Source organism: Oncorhynchus tshawytscha, linkage group LG13, assembly GCF_018296145.1.
Source record: "Oncorhynchus tshawytscha isolate Ot180627B linkage group LG13, Otsh_v2.0, whole genome shotgun sequence".
NCBI classification, from domain to species: Eukaryota; Metazoa; Chordata; class Actinopteri; order Salmoniformes; family Salmonidae; genus Oncorhynchus; species Oncorhynchus tshawytscha.
Genome location: NC_056441.1, coordinates 85294545 through 85309368, shown reverse-complemented (window position 1 = coordinate 85309368; position 14824 = coordinate 85294545). Strand labels below are relative to the sequence as shown.

Sequence of the window (14824 nt, the reverse complement as noted above, 5' to 3'; positions counted from 1 at the left end):
ATAAAATTCGACATTCAAATTAGGATCTGGCTAAAAATACTTGAGCCCATTGTCCTTTACGGTTGTGAGGTCTGGGGTCCGCTCACCAACCAAGAATTCACAAAATGAGACAAACACCAAATTGAGACTCTGCATGCAGAATTCTGCAAAAATATCCTCTGTGTACAAAGTAGACCACCATATAATGCATGAAGAGCAGAAATAGGCCGATACCCACTAATTATCAAAATCCAGAAAAGAGACGTTAAATTCTACAACCACCTAAAAGGAAGCGATTCCCAAACCTTCCATAACAAAGCCATTACCTACAGAGAGATGAACCTGGAGAAGAGTCCCCTAAGCAAGCTGGTCCTGGGGCTCTGTTCACAAACACAAACAGACCGCACAGACCCCAGGACAGCAATACAATTAGACCCAACCAAATCATCAGAAAACAAAATGATTTATTACTTGACACATTGGAAAGAATTAACAAAAAAACTGAGCAAACTAGAATGTTATTTGGCCCTAAACAGAGAGTACACCGTGGCAGAATACCTGACCACTGTGACTGACCCAAACTTAAGGAAAGCTTTGAATGTGTACAGACTCAGTGTCAGTGAGCATGGCCTTGCTATTGAGAAAGGCTGCCGTAGGCAGACCTGGCTCTCAAGAGAAGATAGGCTATGTGAACACTGCCCACAAAATTAGGTAGAAACTGAGCTGCACTTCCTGACCTCCTGCCAAATGACCATACTAGAGACACATATTTCCCTCAGATTACACAGATCTACAAAGAATTTGAAAACAAACCCGGTTTTGATAAACTCCCATATCTACTGGGTGAAATACCACAGTGTGCCATCACAGCAGCAAGATTTGTGACCTGTTGCCATAAGAAAAGGGCAACCAGTGAGGAACAAACACCATTGTAAATACAATCCATATTTATGTCTATTTATTTTCCCTTTTGTACTTTAACCATTTGCACATTGTTACAACGCTGTATATATACACAATGACATTTGTAATGTTTTTATTCCTTTGGTACTTCTGTGAGTGTAATGTTTACTGTTTATTTCACTTTATCTTATTATCTACTTGCTTTGGCAATTTAAACATTAGTTTCCCATGTCAATAAAATCCCTTGAATTGAATTGACTAGATAATCATTGTCTTGTTTTAAAATGATGTGCTCCTATGAGGAGTGCCATCACGCCTATATATTGTCTGGACTGGTCCCCACTGTGGTTGCTGCTGGAAAGTGGCAGTTTCATTCCGTGCGCATGCATCTGAGCGCATGTTCACGAGCGACACGGTTATCTTTTCCGAACTACAGTTTATAAACACCGTTGCCCGTTGGCTTTTATCAAACGTAATAAATAGTTGTATTTCACTCTCACCTTTGTCAGAACAAAGTCACAGAACACAGCCGTGGAAGTGGATGGCAAGCAAGACACAGACAGACCAAGAGATGCACAGGCGAGCTAGTTTAGCAAGACAGAGAGACTAGAGAGAGAGAGAGAGAGAGAGAGAGAGAGAGAGAGAGAGACAGACTAGAGAGGGAGAGAGAGACAGACTAGAGAGACAGAGAGAGAGAGCGAGAGATAGAGACAGACTAGAGAGACAGAGAGTGAGAGAGAGAGAGAGAGAGAGAGAGAGAGACAGACTAGAGAGACAGAGAGAGAGAGCAAGAGAGAGAGACAGACTAGAGAGACAGAGAGAGAGAGCGAGAGATAGAGACAGACTAGAGAGACAGAGAGAGAGAGAGAGAGAGAGAGAGAGAGAGAGAGAGAGACAGACTAGAGAGACAGAGAGAGAGAGCGAGAGAGAGAGACAGACTAGAGAGACAGAGAGAGAGAGCGAGAGATAGAGACAGACTAGAGAGACAGAGAGAGAGAGAGAGAGAGAGAGAGAGAGAGAGACAGAGAGAGAGAGCGAGAGAGAGAGAGAGCGAGAGAGAGAGAGAGAGAGACAGACTAGAGAGGGAGAGAGAGAGACAGACTAGAGAGACAGAGAGAGAGAGCGAGAGAGAGAGCGAGAGAGAGCGAGAGAGAGAGAGAGCGAGAGAGAGAGACAGACTAGAGAGACAGAGAGAGAGAGAGAGAGAGAGAAACAGACTAGAGAGACAGAGAGAGAGAGCGAGAGAGAGAGACAGACTAGAGAGGGAGAGAGAGAGAGAGAGAAAGAGAGAGAGAGGAGAGAGAGAGCATACTTAAATTCACACAGGACACCGGATAAGACAGGAGAAATACTCCAGATATAACAGACTGACCCTAGCCCCCCGACACATAAACTACTGCAGCATAAATACTGGAGGCTGAGACAGGAGGGGTCGGGAGACACTGTGGCCCCGTTCGACGATACTCCCAGACAGGGCCAAACAGGCATGATATAACCCCACCCACTTTGCCAAAGCACAGCCCCCACACCACTAGAGGGATATCTTCAACCACCAACTTACCATCCTGAGACAAGGCCGAGTATAGCCCTCAAAGATCTCCGCCACGACACAACCCAAGGGGGGCGCCAACCCAGACAGGAAGACCACGTCAGTGACTCAACCGACTCAAGTGACGCATCCCTCCTAGGGACGGCATGGAAGAGCACCAGTAAGCCAGTGACTCAGCCCCTGTAACAGGGTTAGAGGCAGAGAATCCCATTGGAGAGAGGGGAACCGGCCAGGCAGAGACAGCAGGGGTGATTCGTTGCTCCAGTGCCTTTCAGTTCACCTTCACATTCCTTGGCCAGACTACACTCAATCATAGGACCTACTGAAGAGATGATTCTTCAATAAAGACTTAAATGTTGACACCGAGTCTGCGTCTCTCACATGGGTAGGCAGACCATTCCATAAAAATGGAGCTCTGTGGCCTCCCAGGTGGCGCAGTGGTTAAGGGCGCTGTACTGCAGCTACAGCTGCGCCACCAGAGACTCTGGGTTCGCGCCCAGGCTCTGTCGTAACCGGCTGTGACCGGGAGGTCCGTGGGACGATGCACAATTGGCCTAGCGTCGTCCGAGTTAGGGAGGGTTTGGCCGGTAGGTAAATCCTTGTCTCATCGTGCACCAGCGACTCCTGTGGCGGGCTGCGCGCTAACCAAGGTTGCCAGGTCCACGGTGTTTCCTCCGACACATTGGTGCGGCTGGCTTCCGGGTTGGATGGCGCTGTGTTAAGAAGCAGTGCGGCTTGGTTGGGTTGTGTATCGGAGGACGCATGACTTTCAACCTTCGTCTCTCCCGAGCCCGTACGGGAGTTGTAGAGATGAGTCAAGATAGTAGCTACTAAAACTAGCTACTAAATTGGATACCACAAAAATTGGGGAGAAAAAGGGGTAAATATTTAAAAAAAATGTTTTTTTAATTAATTTAAATTCTAGGGACAATAAGGAGGCCTGCATACGTAGCGTACATGTATGGCAGGACCAAATTTGAAAGATAGGTAGGAACAAGCCCATGTAATGCTTTGTAGGTTAGCAGTAGAACCTTGAAATCAGCCCTTGCCTTCAGAGGAAGCCAGTGTAGGGAGGCTAGCACTGGAGTAATATGATCAACTTTTTGGTTCTAGCCGTGTTTATCACTACCTGAAGTGTATTTAGTGCTTTATCCGGGTAGCCGGAAAGTAGGTCATTGCAGAAGTCTAACCTAGAAGTGACAAAAGCATGGATACATTTTTCTGCATCGTTTTTGGACGGAAAGTTTAGGATTTTTGCAATGTTACGTAGATGGAATAAAGCTGTCCTTGAAACAGTCTTGATATGTTCGTCAAAAGAGAGATCAGGGTCCAAAGTAATGCCGAGGTCCTTCACAGTTTAATTTGATGTACAACCTTCAAGATTAATTGTCATATTTAACAGAAGATCTCTTTGTTTCTTGGGACCTAGAACAAACATCTCTGTTTTGTCCGTGTTTAAAAGTAGAACGTTTTCAGCCATCCACTTCCTGTCTGAAACACAGGCTTCCAGCGAGGGCAATTTTGGGGCTTCACCATGTTTCATCGAAATGTACAGCTGTGTGTCATCCGCATAGCAGTGAAAGTTAACATTATGTTTCCAAATGACATCACCAAGAGGGAAAATATATAGTGAAAACAATAGTGGTCCCAAAACGGAACCTTGAGGAACACCAAAATGTACAGTTGATTTGTCAGAGGACAAACCATCCACAGAGACAAACTGATATCTTTCCGACAGATAAGATCTAAACCAGGCCAGAACTTGTCCTGTAGAGCAATTTGGGTTTCCTATCTCTCCAAAAGATTGTGGTGATCGATGGTGTCAAAAGCAGCACTAAGGTCTAGGAGCACGAGGACAGATCCAGAGGCTCGGTCTGATGCCATTAAAAGGTAATTTACCACCTTCACAAGTGCAGTCTCAGTGCTATGATGGGGTCTAAAACCAGACTGAAGCATTTCGTATACATTGTTTGTCTTCAGGAAGGCTGTGAGATCCTGCGCAACAGCTTTTTCTACATTTTTTGAGAGGAATGGGAGAGATCCGATATAGGTCGATAGTTTAAAAAATATTTTCTGGGTCAAGGTTTGGCTTTTTCAAGAGAGGCTTTATTACTGCGACTTTTAGTGAGTTTGGTACACATCCGGTGGATAGAGAGCCATTTATTATGTTTAACATAGGAGGGCCAAGCACAGGAAGCAGCTCTTTCAGTAGAGAACATACGTTTACTTGATTGCTGTTCCCGCAATTCACTCTTCACTCTCACTGTGTTTTTTTTCTCCTTTCTTGACCAGAAGCATATTTCTGCTTAGTCCTCTCATCGAAGTTGTAAACATTGACACCCGCTTTGACACGAGGGGGATGCGGGCCATTGCGGAATTTGATGGTTATTATATCAATACTTGCACCTAAAGGCGTTTCCACCACCATTTCTTGCACAATTAATTTGACCAAACCAAAAATATCCCACCATGTCGAACGAACAAATGATCTGTTGCCATTTATGAAATTGTACCGAAACTACATCGTTTCCATCACAGCTTTAATTTGTATACCTTATGACTTTATTCACATAAAAACTGTGGATAGGAAACATGGTTGTAGATATAGACTAAGTTCGAGTCAATGAAGGTCATTGCATAACACAATTTTAGCCCGCCCTCCCACCCCCGAACCAAGGTTCGTTGCAACTTGCAAGTTATTGAGAAAGGGGAGTTTGATCAACGAATAATGGAAGGAGTAACCATCATCATATCAGTGACTGACCGACCTGCGGTACAGGCAGCCTATTCGCTCATGGCGCAATCCGCTCGCCCCAGCTATTTAGGAGCGACTTGTGGCGCGCTCCTCATCTACTCGCAGCTCGAGCTTCGTTGACAGGCTCACTTCTAAACGCTGCCTTAAAGAGAGGTAACGTATCGGTAACCGCTAAGTGGGAACTTCACCGGGATACTTCACTGACAGGTCACACGTTTACTCGCCGGTCATTTGACTTTCCGTTGATTTATCCTACATTTCTCGCGGAAGCGTCCGTTCAATAGATCTAGAATAGAAATACAACTGTATTGGACTCTGGCTTGGGGGTGTTGTAGGCTCGTGGAGTTAACAGGTAGAAGAGATAAACTCGTGTTCACGTTCTTTGTCTGCAAGGGAAGAGCGAGGCGGATTGTTCTTGAAATCTACAGACAGGCAGCGAGAAAGGAAGAGGAGATACTGCACGTGCAGTAGCTAATGGGGATCCTAATAAACTAATCTAAACAGGTAGCCTCCATTCTCACCAACATCAATTTCCAGGTCGTATTCCCTCCGCGCATCTGATTGACTTTGATTGACGTTTGATTGGTTAATGTAATGCCCATATATATCATCGATCGAAAATTTTCAGAGATACCTGGTAAGTTTGTTACACGTGCCAAATCTATTCCAAATATTGCTTTTTGATTCTTGGTTTGTGTGTGGGACAAGTGACATTCATCGGTTGATCATGTCTTCCCACTGAGTTTTCTTTACTCTTGTTTGATGTGCAACAGTTAGGAAATGAACTCAGTCGCCTAATGCGCATTCGTCTTCTTTCCCTTCTTGGTCATTCAGTGTCTCTCGTCAGATACGATCATGTGTTTATTGATGTCATAATTGTTGACAGATTTTTTTGCTCACCAAATAGATCTTTGAATAGGACTAGTTTCCCCTTCGGACATGCTTCGCACAGACTAGAATGTGTTTGGATCTTTAAAAATAACGTGTACATATTTTCATTCCAGCTCTGTCATTTCTATATATAAAATACCGTTTGAATTGTGTTGGGGACAGTCATGGACATATGTGTTCGTCTCCATTGAAATGATTCCCTGTAGGGGTTGGGTTCAGACTACATGGGTTTTATAGTGTTTAGCCATTATTCAAAGGATTCATTTTAGTAATTGAAACTTTTCATCATCTGGACATTTTGATGGTAAATAATGTCTTCCTGGAGCCTTAACTTCAGGGAATATGCTTAAGCTACTGTGTGTTTTGTGGTTATAGTGAAACATTACTTTCATTTTGAAGGGGTTTGTGAGGTCTCATTGCAATGCTTCAAATTCATCAGAGTAACAGACAACAATCATAAATACAGCCTGTCAGCCCCCACGCGTCACACACAGAGGTGTGTGTGTGTGTGTGTGTGTGTGTGTGTGTGTGTGACACAGTCTTACTAAAAGTACTGCCTACATGTCACTCCTCCAGCAGGAGGCCCCACTGTGTCAGTCTTCCAAAGGCCCCACTGTACTCCTCCAGCAGGAGGCCCCATGTGTCACTCCTCCAGCAGGGAGGCCCCACTGTGTCACTCCTCCAGCAGGAGGCCCCACTGTGTCACTCCTCCAGCAGGAGGCCCCACTGTGTCACTCCTCCAGCAGGAGGCCCCACTGTGTCACTCCTCCAGCAGGAGGCCCCACTGTCACTCCTCCAGCAGGAGGCCCCACTGTGTCACTCCTCCAGCAGGAGGCCCCACTGTCTCACTCCTACATGCTAAATGCTATCTCTCTTCTAACATCTCTCCCTCTTTCCCCCCACCTCTCTTGCATATGTCAGAAGTCATTCTATCCTAGTGCTTAGACTTGACGTGCCTGGCAGGATTATGGCTCTCTCACACACACACACACACACACACACGGAGCACCCCCATATCGAGACCCCGAACCCCCCTCAACATAGACCTCGTGGTGTGACATTGTGAAAGCACACATGGCTGCTGTCGTCACCAAATGTAATCCCTTTCTGTGTGTGTGTGTGTGTGTGTGTGTTGAAACAGTTTTATGTGCTGTGCAGTATGCAGGCTAGAGTAACAGTAAGCTCTGATTAGTAGGTCGAACATAACGCTGATCTTCCTTGCTTTCTCTGCCTCTTTCTCTGCCCCTGCCTCCCCTTGTCTCTCTCTCTCTCTCTCTGCTTCTCTCTCTCTACCACTTCTCTTTTCAGAATACCCAGTGACCCTCATCCCTCCATATTTCTCTGTCTGTCGATCTGTCTGTCTGGTCTGTGTATTCTCAGCCTATGGAATGCATTTCTTCCAGGTAATATATAACTGCATTGACATGCCACTCCTGGCAGTCAATCATTGAACTGGAGCCAACTGGGAGGATGGAATAGGAATGACTGCATGGGCGTTCACATGACGCCTGAGGAGATGGTACAGTTAGCATCTGAATTAGTTACAGCTAAAGCAGAGTGTCTGGGCTTCTCGGCTCCCCTGTTGTATATGCCAGTTATCTGTCCTCTTAATGCGCCTGACATTCGGTGTCTAATAAACCCAGGTTACAGTTGTAGAACAGTAATGGAGGGTGTTGTTCCGTCTTCGCAGTCAGGCGTTCTAAAGCCGTACTCCAAGTAGACATCAGGCACCTGTGTGTGGTGTTGTGGTTGAAAGGGAGGCAGAGAGACTTTGTCCCCTGGATGGGTTCTCTCATCTCAGCCAGCTAACAGCAGGAGCCTCCCTTCTGCAGACTCAGGTCACTGTGGGTGTGTGTGTGTGTGTGTGGTGTGTGTGGTGTGACACAAGCGGGGATCAATGATTAATTGCCTGTTAAGGAAGAGTTTACTACTTGCTACATGCACTTTGCTGAGGAGTTGAACTATAACCTGGTGAGAGGCAGAGCTGATCTTTGCTGGTTCTGGAGTCTTGTATTCTTTCTGATGCACATTACAAGGTAGTGTAGTGTAGTATATTCATCTGGACCATTTTGTGGGCTTTTACTGTGTGACCCCCCCCTGCCTCTCCCTTACCGTCTTTCTCTTAGAATTTAGCTACTTATCTCTTTTTTCTCTCTCGTTCTCACTCTATTCATCTCTCTTTCTCTTCATCTTTTCCCTTCCACTTCTCTCTCTTTATCGTGGTGTTGGGGAGGGTTGTCCATTATTTTCTCTTTATGTCGTGTGTCTCGTTGTGATGTGTGTGTTGTCCTATATTTATATTGTATACATTTTTAATCCCAGGCCCCGTCCCCTCAGGAGACATTTTGGAAGGCCGTCATTGTAAATAAGAATTTGTTCTAAACTGACTTGCCAAGTTAAAATAAAAATCAGGGTGTTTGGGTGGGGACGGGACGGTTGATTTTCATCTTGGGGGGCGTTGACCTTTATCGTGGTGTTGGGGGCTGTTGACCTTTATCGTGGTGTTGGGGGTGACCTTTATCGTGAGGTTGGGGAGCGGGGGGGGCGTGACCTTTATCGTGGTGTTGGGGGGTGACCTTTATCGTGAGGTTGGGGAGCGGGGGGGGCGTGACCTTTATCGTGGTGTTGGGGGGTGACCTTTATCGTGAGGTTGGGGAGCGGGGGGGGGCGTGACCTTTATCGTGGTGTTGGGGTGACCTTTTATTTTTACAGCTGAGTTGTTGCCAAATCTTTCTATGCTATATCATGTTTACTTGGTTTATATTCTTCAAGGAGATTTATTTCAGAGTTAAAACCTTCCTTGTCTCCCCTCAGGTGAGCCGTTACAGCCAGCAGCTGAAGGAGTGTTGAGCATGGTGGAGACTGTCCCCCCTAAGTCGGCTAAGAAGCCCCGCTGGACCTCTCTGGAGATCGGTCTGCTCACCATCGTCTCCCTCCTCTTCATCGTCATGTTGGCCCTCATCGTCCTCTTCGCCACACAAAGGACTGATAGTGGTGAGTGGAGAACCTCATAGAACAATCACTGTCAATCAATCAAGCATGCAATGAATCTATTAATCAGTTAGACAGTCAAATCAAATGTAGTTCAAACGTTATGTTAAGAGCATTTAGCCATCTCAACAGATGTGCTATTGAAAAAAAATCTGTTTACTATTCATACGGTTGCAATCTTGTGTGCTTGTATAGCGTACTTTCTGTCAGCGACGACCCTAAAACATACTGTTAAGTCATGTCATGGCACATTTTAATATTTGGCTTTTAGACTTCGGAGGGGCAATATGCATTGCAATTTTAACTTTTATATTAATGATATCTAACGTTACTCATTTTGATTCTTGAAGAATATAACTTTTGTTAGCCTAGGTCAACTGTTGTACCCCATTTAGAACACAAAATATAAGATTGTTTTGCGCCTATGTTTGTAAACATTTAAGTTGTAAACAAACATTGGATAGCCGGGCGGCAGGTAGCCTAGTGGTTAGAGCGTTGGCCCAGTAACCGAACGGTTGCTGGGACGAATCCCCGAGCTGACAAGGTAAAAATCTGTTGTTCTGAACAAGGCAGTTAACCCAAAGTTCCCCAGGCAATGATGACGATTATGGCAGAGCCCCCCCACACCTCTCTGATTCAGAGGGGTTGGGTTAAATGCAGAAGACACATTTCATATGAATGCATTCAGTTGTATCTGCCTTTACCTTAAACATGGTTAAAACTATCATTTTGATATCATGGATGGTCAGGCCTTGCATCCATAGATCTGTCAATGAATTTGAAAGTGGTCCCACAGCTTTTTACCAAAACACTGTAGCAGGTAGTCGGCTTTGTTATTGTTCAAACTGCAGATTACCCCTTTAAAGTTTGTCAGCTCAAGGGGAGCGTTAAAGCCTGTAGTGGCCTGAATACTGAAACCCACTAAGGTGCAGGGTTTTCAACATGTTGCTAGGGATGGCCAGTAGTGGCCTGAATACTGAAACCCACTAAGGTGCAGGGTTTTCAACATGTTGCTAGGGGTGGCCTGAATACTGAAACCACTAAGGTGCAGTGTTTTCAACATGTTGCTAGGGGTGGCCTGAATACTGAAACCACTAAGGTAGTGTTTTCAACAGGTTGCTAGGGATAGCCAGTAGTGGCCTGAATACTGAAACCACTAAGGTGCAGGGTTTCAACAGGTTGCTAGGGATGGCCTGTAGTGGCCTGAATACTGAAACCCAGTGCTAGAGACGTCACTACAGAAGCTGGTTAGATTCCAGAATGTATCACAACCGACCGTGATTGGGAGTCCCATAGGGCGGCGCCCAATTGGCCCAGCGTTGTTAGGGTTTGGCCGGGGTAAATAAGAATTTGATCTTAACTGACTTGCCTAGTTAAAGGTTCAATAAAATGTGAAGCTTGTTGAGCTTATGGCCATTGGAGATGGAGCCTTCCTAGTCCTTTACAGGCCAATTAACACTGTGTGATAGGAGCTATGAATGGGGCTTTGGGAATAAAATAGAACTAAGTCAATGTTCACACTGGTTTAGTTAGACACGGAGATGTCGTGTTTACTAATCCATGACAATGGATAACTTAACATGGGCAGTACGTGACTGTCTAAGCTTATTCCGAATGTGACCGTGTGCAACAGGTGATGTTGGTGAGTAATGATTGATAGTGAGAGATAACTGATTGGTTCTGAAAGGCCCCACTTTCTTGTTTTCAGATAGAGGGATTAAGATATCCCAGCAGTCATAGTGTTCTACTTCTGACAACTACTATCTGACCAGCAGGACTGTTTCCTTCAGTAGAGTTCTACTGTCTGACCAGCAGGACTGTTTCCTTCAGTAGAGTTCAACTACTATCTGACTACTATTTATTTAGCCTTTTATTTTATCAGGGAATCATACTGAGACCAAGGTCTCTTTTACAGATGAGCTCTGAATAACAGAACTGACAGAACATACACACATCAATATAAATACAAGCAGAAAGAAAAACACAGTCCTAAACTACCACATTCATCAGTAATAAGGTCCTCCATCAGCTGTCTGAATTGACCCTAGAGGCACCAGAACATCACATTCATCAGTAATAAGGTCCTCCATCAGCTGTCTGAATTCACCTAGAGGCAACAGAACATCACATTCATCAGTAATAAGGTCCTCCATCAGCTGTCTGAATTCACCTAGAGGCACCAGAACATCACATTCATCAGTAATAAGGTCCTCAATCAGCTGTCTGAATTGACCTGGAGGCACCAGAACATCACACTCATCAGTAATAAGGTCCTCAATCAGCTGTCTGAATTGACCTAGAGGCACCAGAACATCACATTCATCAGTAATAAGGTCCTCAATCAGCTGTCTGAATTGACCTAGAAGCACCAGAACATCACACTCATCAGTAATAAGGTCCTCAATCAGCTGTCTGAATTGACCCTAGAGGCACCAGAACATCACATTCATCAGTAATAAGGTCCTCAATCAGCTGTCTGAATTGACCCTAGAGGCACACCAAAACATCACATTCATCAGTAATAAGGTCCTCAATCAGCTGTCTGAATTGACCCTGGAGGCACCAGAACATCACATTCATCAGTAATAAGGTTCTCAATCAGCTGTCTGAATTGACCTAGAGGCACCAGAACATCACATTTAAGAACACGTTTAAGATTATTCCACAAATAAGGTGCAAGAGAACCTAAAAGCTGATTTGCCTAACTCGGTAGAGACCAAAACTCATTTCCAGAGGTAACCATCCCTGTGACCATGGGTGGTGACTCGTATGTCTCAAGTTTAGTAAAGACATTATGAACAGTGGGACTTTTTGTAAAAGGGCTTTATGAATGAAAACATAGCACTGTATCAACCTACGTGACATCAAAGAGGGCCAACCAGCTTTCTAGTAGAGAATGCAGGGATGAATAATCAAAATGTAGCCTGTAATAAGTCACAGTGCGCTATGATAAACGGCATCTAATGAAGTGGCAGCTGTGTTCATGTAGATGATGCCGACATGGTCAAGAACGTTCTACTATTTAGCGAGAGGCTGCTTCTATAGAATAAACCCATGTTTTTTTAAATTCAGTTTCTTTACTAACTCGTCAATATTAGTGGTTAATTTGTCAATCGGGAGGTGCTGGTGTTGTGCCGAAGATCTTCCCCCTGCCAGAATCCATGTACTTAGTTTTACCTGCATTCAATACTAATTTCAGGTGAAGTTTTTCTGTAATACGATGAAGGCCGACTGTCGTTCAGATAGAGCCTAGTCAGTAGTGGGGGCAATAACAAGAGTATCAGCAACATAGTAGTGCAGGTTACTGTTTTTTACAGACAAGTTGAAATTGTTTATACTGAATTATTATATTCAGTACCAGTCAAAAGTTTGTGGACACCTATTTATTCAAGGGTTTTTATTTTTTAAACTATTTTCTATATTGTATAATAACAGTTAAGACATCAAAACTATGAAATTGTCACACCCTGACCATAGTTTGCTTTGTATGTTTCTATGTTTTGGTTGGTCAGGGTGTGATCTGAGTGGGCATTCTATGTTGGATGTCTTGTTTGTCTATTTCTATGTCTGGCCTGATATGGTTCTCAATCAGAGGTAGGTGTTAGTCATTGTCTCTGATTGGGAACCATATTTAAGTAGCCTGGGTTTCACTGTGTGTTTGTGGGTGATTGTTCCTGTCTTTGTGTTTGCACCAGATAGGGCTGTTTTGAGTTCTCACATTTCGTTGTTTTGTAGTTTATTCATGTATAGTTTTCCTTTATTAAACAAACATGAATCATCATCACGCTGCATTTTGGTCCGCCTCTCCTTCAACTAAAGAGAACGTTACAGAAATAACACATGGAATCATGTATTAACCAAGAAAGTGTTCAACAAATCAAAATATATTTTTAGATTCTTCAAAGTAGCCACCTTTTGCCTTGATGACAGCTTTGCACATTCTTGGCATTCTCTCAACCAGCTTCACCTGGAATTATTTTCCAACCGTCTTGAAGGAGTTCCCACTTATACTAAGCACTTGTTGGCTGCGTTTCCTTCACTCTGAGGTCTAACTCATCCCGAACCATCTCAATTGGGTTGAGGTCAGGTGATTGTGGAGGCCAGGTCATCCTTCTTGACCATTGGCGACTCAGACCTCCTCGTGACTATTTGCACTTGGACTGGATAGGCTACAATGATACGCAGAATATTAGCACTGTGTGCGCAGCAGCGATGGGTTCTGTTCTCTAGCAGTGGAAAAGACGCTCCACACCTGGCACATGCAGCATACATCAGCTGGTGAGCAAGCAATGAGTGTTGACAGGCAGGCTTGTCTGAAACCACCAGTCACCAGCCTGCTCTTTAGCTTTGCCTGATTTAAGAAACAAACTGCTTTATGAAATGTAAAACAACACTAGTGTGGAGTTTAGTAGTAAATAACAGTCTAGTTATTTGTCTCTCTCTCTCCCCCCTTGAGGACAGAGAAATGGGCTTTCTTTGAATTTGTTGTCTCTCTCCGACCTCTCACTTTCCCCCCTGCATCCCATAGCCAGGTTCTGACAAGTCTCAGATTAACTGAAAATTACAGACATTACCTTCTTACTGAAGTATGTTGGGAATTTTCTGTTATTTTGCTTCATAACGTTCCTGTAGATTTAAAACCATGATTTGGTCAACACCAGTAATGGCATATGGAGCGTTGATGATGCCTGCTATGAAAGTATCAGCCTTGTCACTGTTTAACTGTCAGCTGCTGTGTGAGTGAGCCACTCTCACTCCCTCTCCCCATTGTGCTCACAGAGGAGGGAGAGATGCATTATGAGAAGAAACAAGCGTATGACCTCTGCTCAAATGCAATTGTGGGGAAAAATACAGTTTTCAAAGCAACTACTGTTGTTCTAGTTACAGGGAGCTTTCTGTGAGTGCCACTTCACAACCGGAGTAGGCTGTAGCCTAGTGTGGTTTTGATGCATCTGCAGAATGGGGCAGAGCATGCCATTTTGCAGTGAGTAGGTAACCTAGGACTATTGTTGGAAAGTATTTGTAGGACATAAGCCTACATTTTACTGATTTAGATGAATCAATTAGCCATCGTGGCTATATAGCAATCTAGCTAATTGTTTTGAGTTCCCACTTCCTCAGCTAGTGTATAATATATAATAATATAATATATAATATAGCCTACAGGCCAATATGCACAAAGATGGCGGAAAATTCTCTCGAGCAAAAAACAAATTCGGATAATTCTGGATCCTATTTTGACAGGTTGCACAGCAATTCCTGGATATGTTAGATGAAATAGCTTTATTTTTTTAATCATAGTTTACCATCTTAGTTTCCATCTTAGTTTCATAGGCTACCATCTTAGTTAGTCCTAAACGTCTCTGGAAGAACTGTAGCTGTCCATTAACTTTTTTTTGGTTATATTTATTGTTATTCATTGCTATATAAAATGGAGGCAGTTTATGGTAGATAATTTAACATTACATTTTCTGGCAACAGCTCTGGTGGACATTCCTGCAGTCAGCATGTCAATTGCACACTCCCTCAACTTGAGGCATCTGTGCCAATGCGTTGTGTGACAACTGCACATTTTATTATCCCCAGCACAAGGTGCACCTGTGTAATTATTATGCTGTTTAATCAGCTTTTTGATATGCCACACCTGTCGGGTGGATGGATTATCTTGGCAAAGGAGAAATGCTGACTAACTGGGATGTAAACAAAATCTGAGAGAAATAAGCTTTTTGTGCGTATGGAACATTTTGGGGATTTTT

The 14824-nt window shown here is 44.0% G+C and overlaps 1 protein-coding gene across 6 annotated transcripts in view; it reads left to right on the top strand.

Annotated features, from left to right (window-relative positions):
• The first annotated feature begins 5197 nt into the window (after window positions 1-5197).
• The window catches only part of LOC112265738 (neprilysin), a 58474-nt gene continuing 48847 nt past the window's right edge, over window positions 5198-14824 (top strand). The window contains exons 1-3 of one of the 6 annotated variants that reach the window (XM_042296457.1): window positions 5346-5690; window positions 5815-5823; window positions 8892-9071. In XM_042296457.1, coding sequence (XP_042152391.1) covers window positions 8930-9071 — 142 coding nt within the window. In that variant the 5' untranslated portion in view covers window positions 5346-5690; window positions 5815-5823; window positions 8892-8929. The other 5 variants (XM_042296460.1, XM_042296456.1, XM_042296455.1 and 2 more) reach the window with 5 other exon arrangements.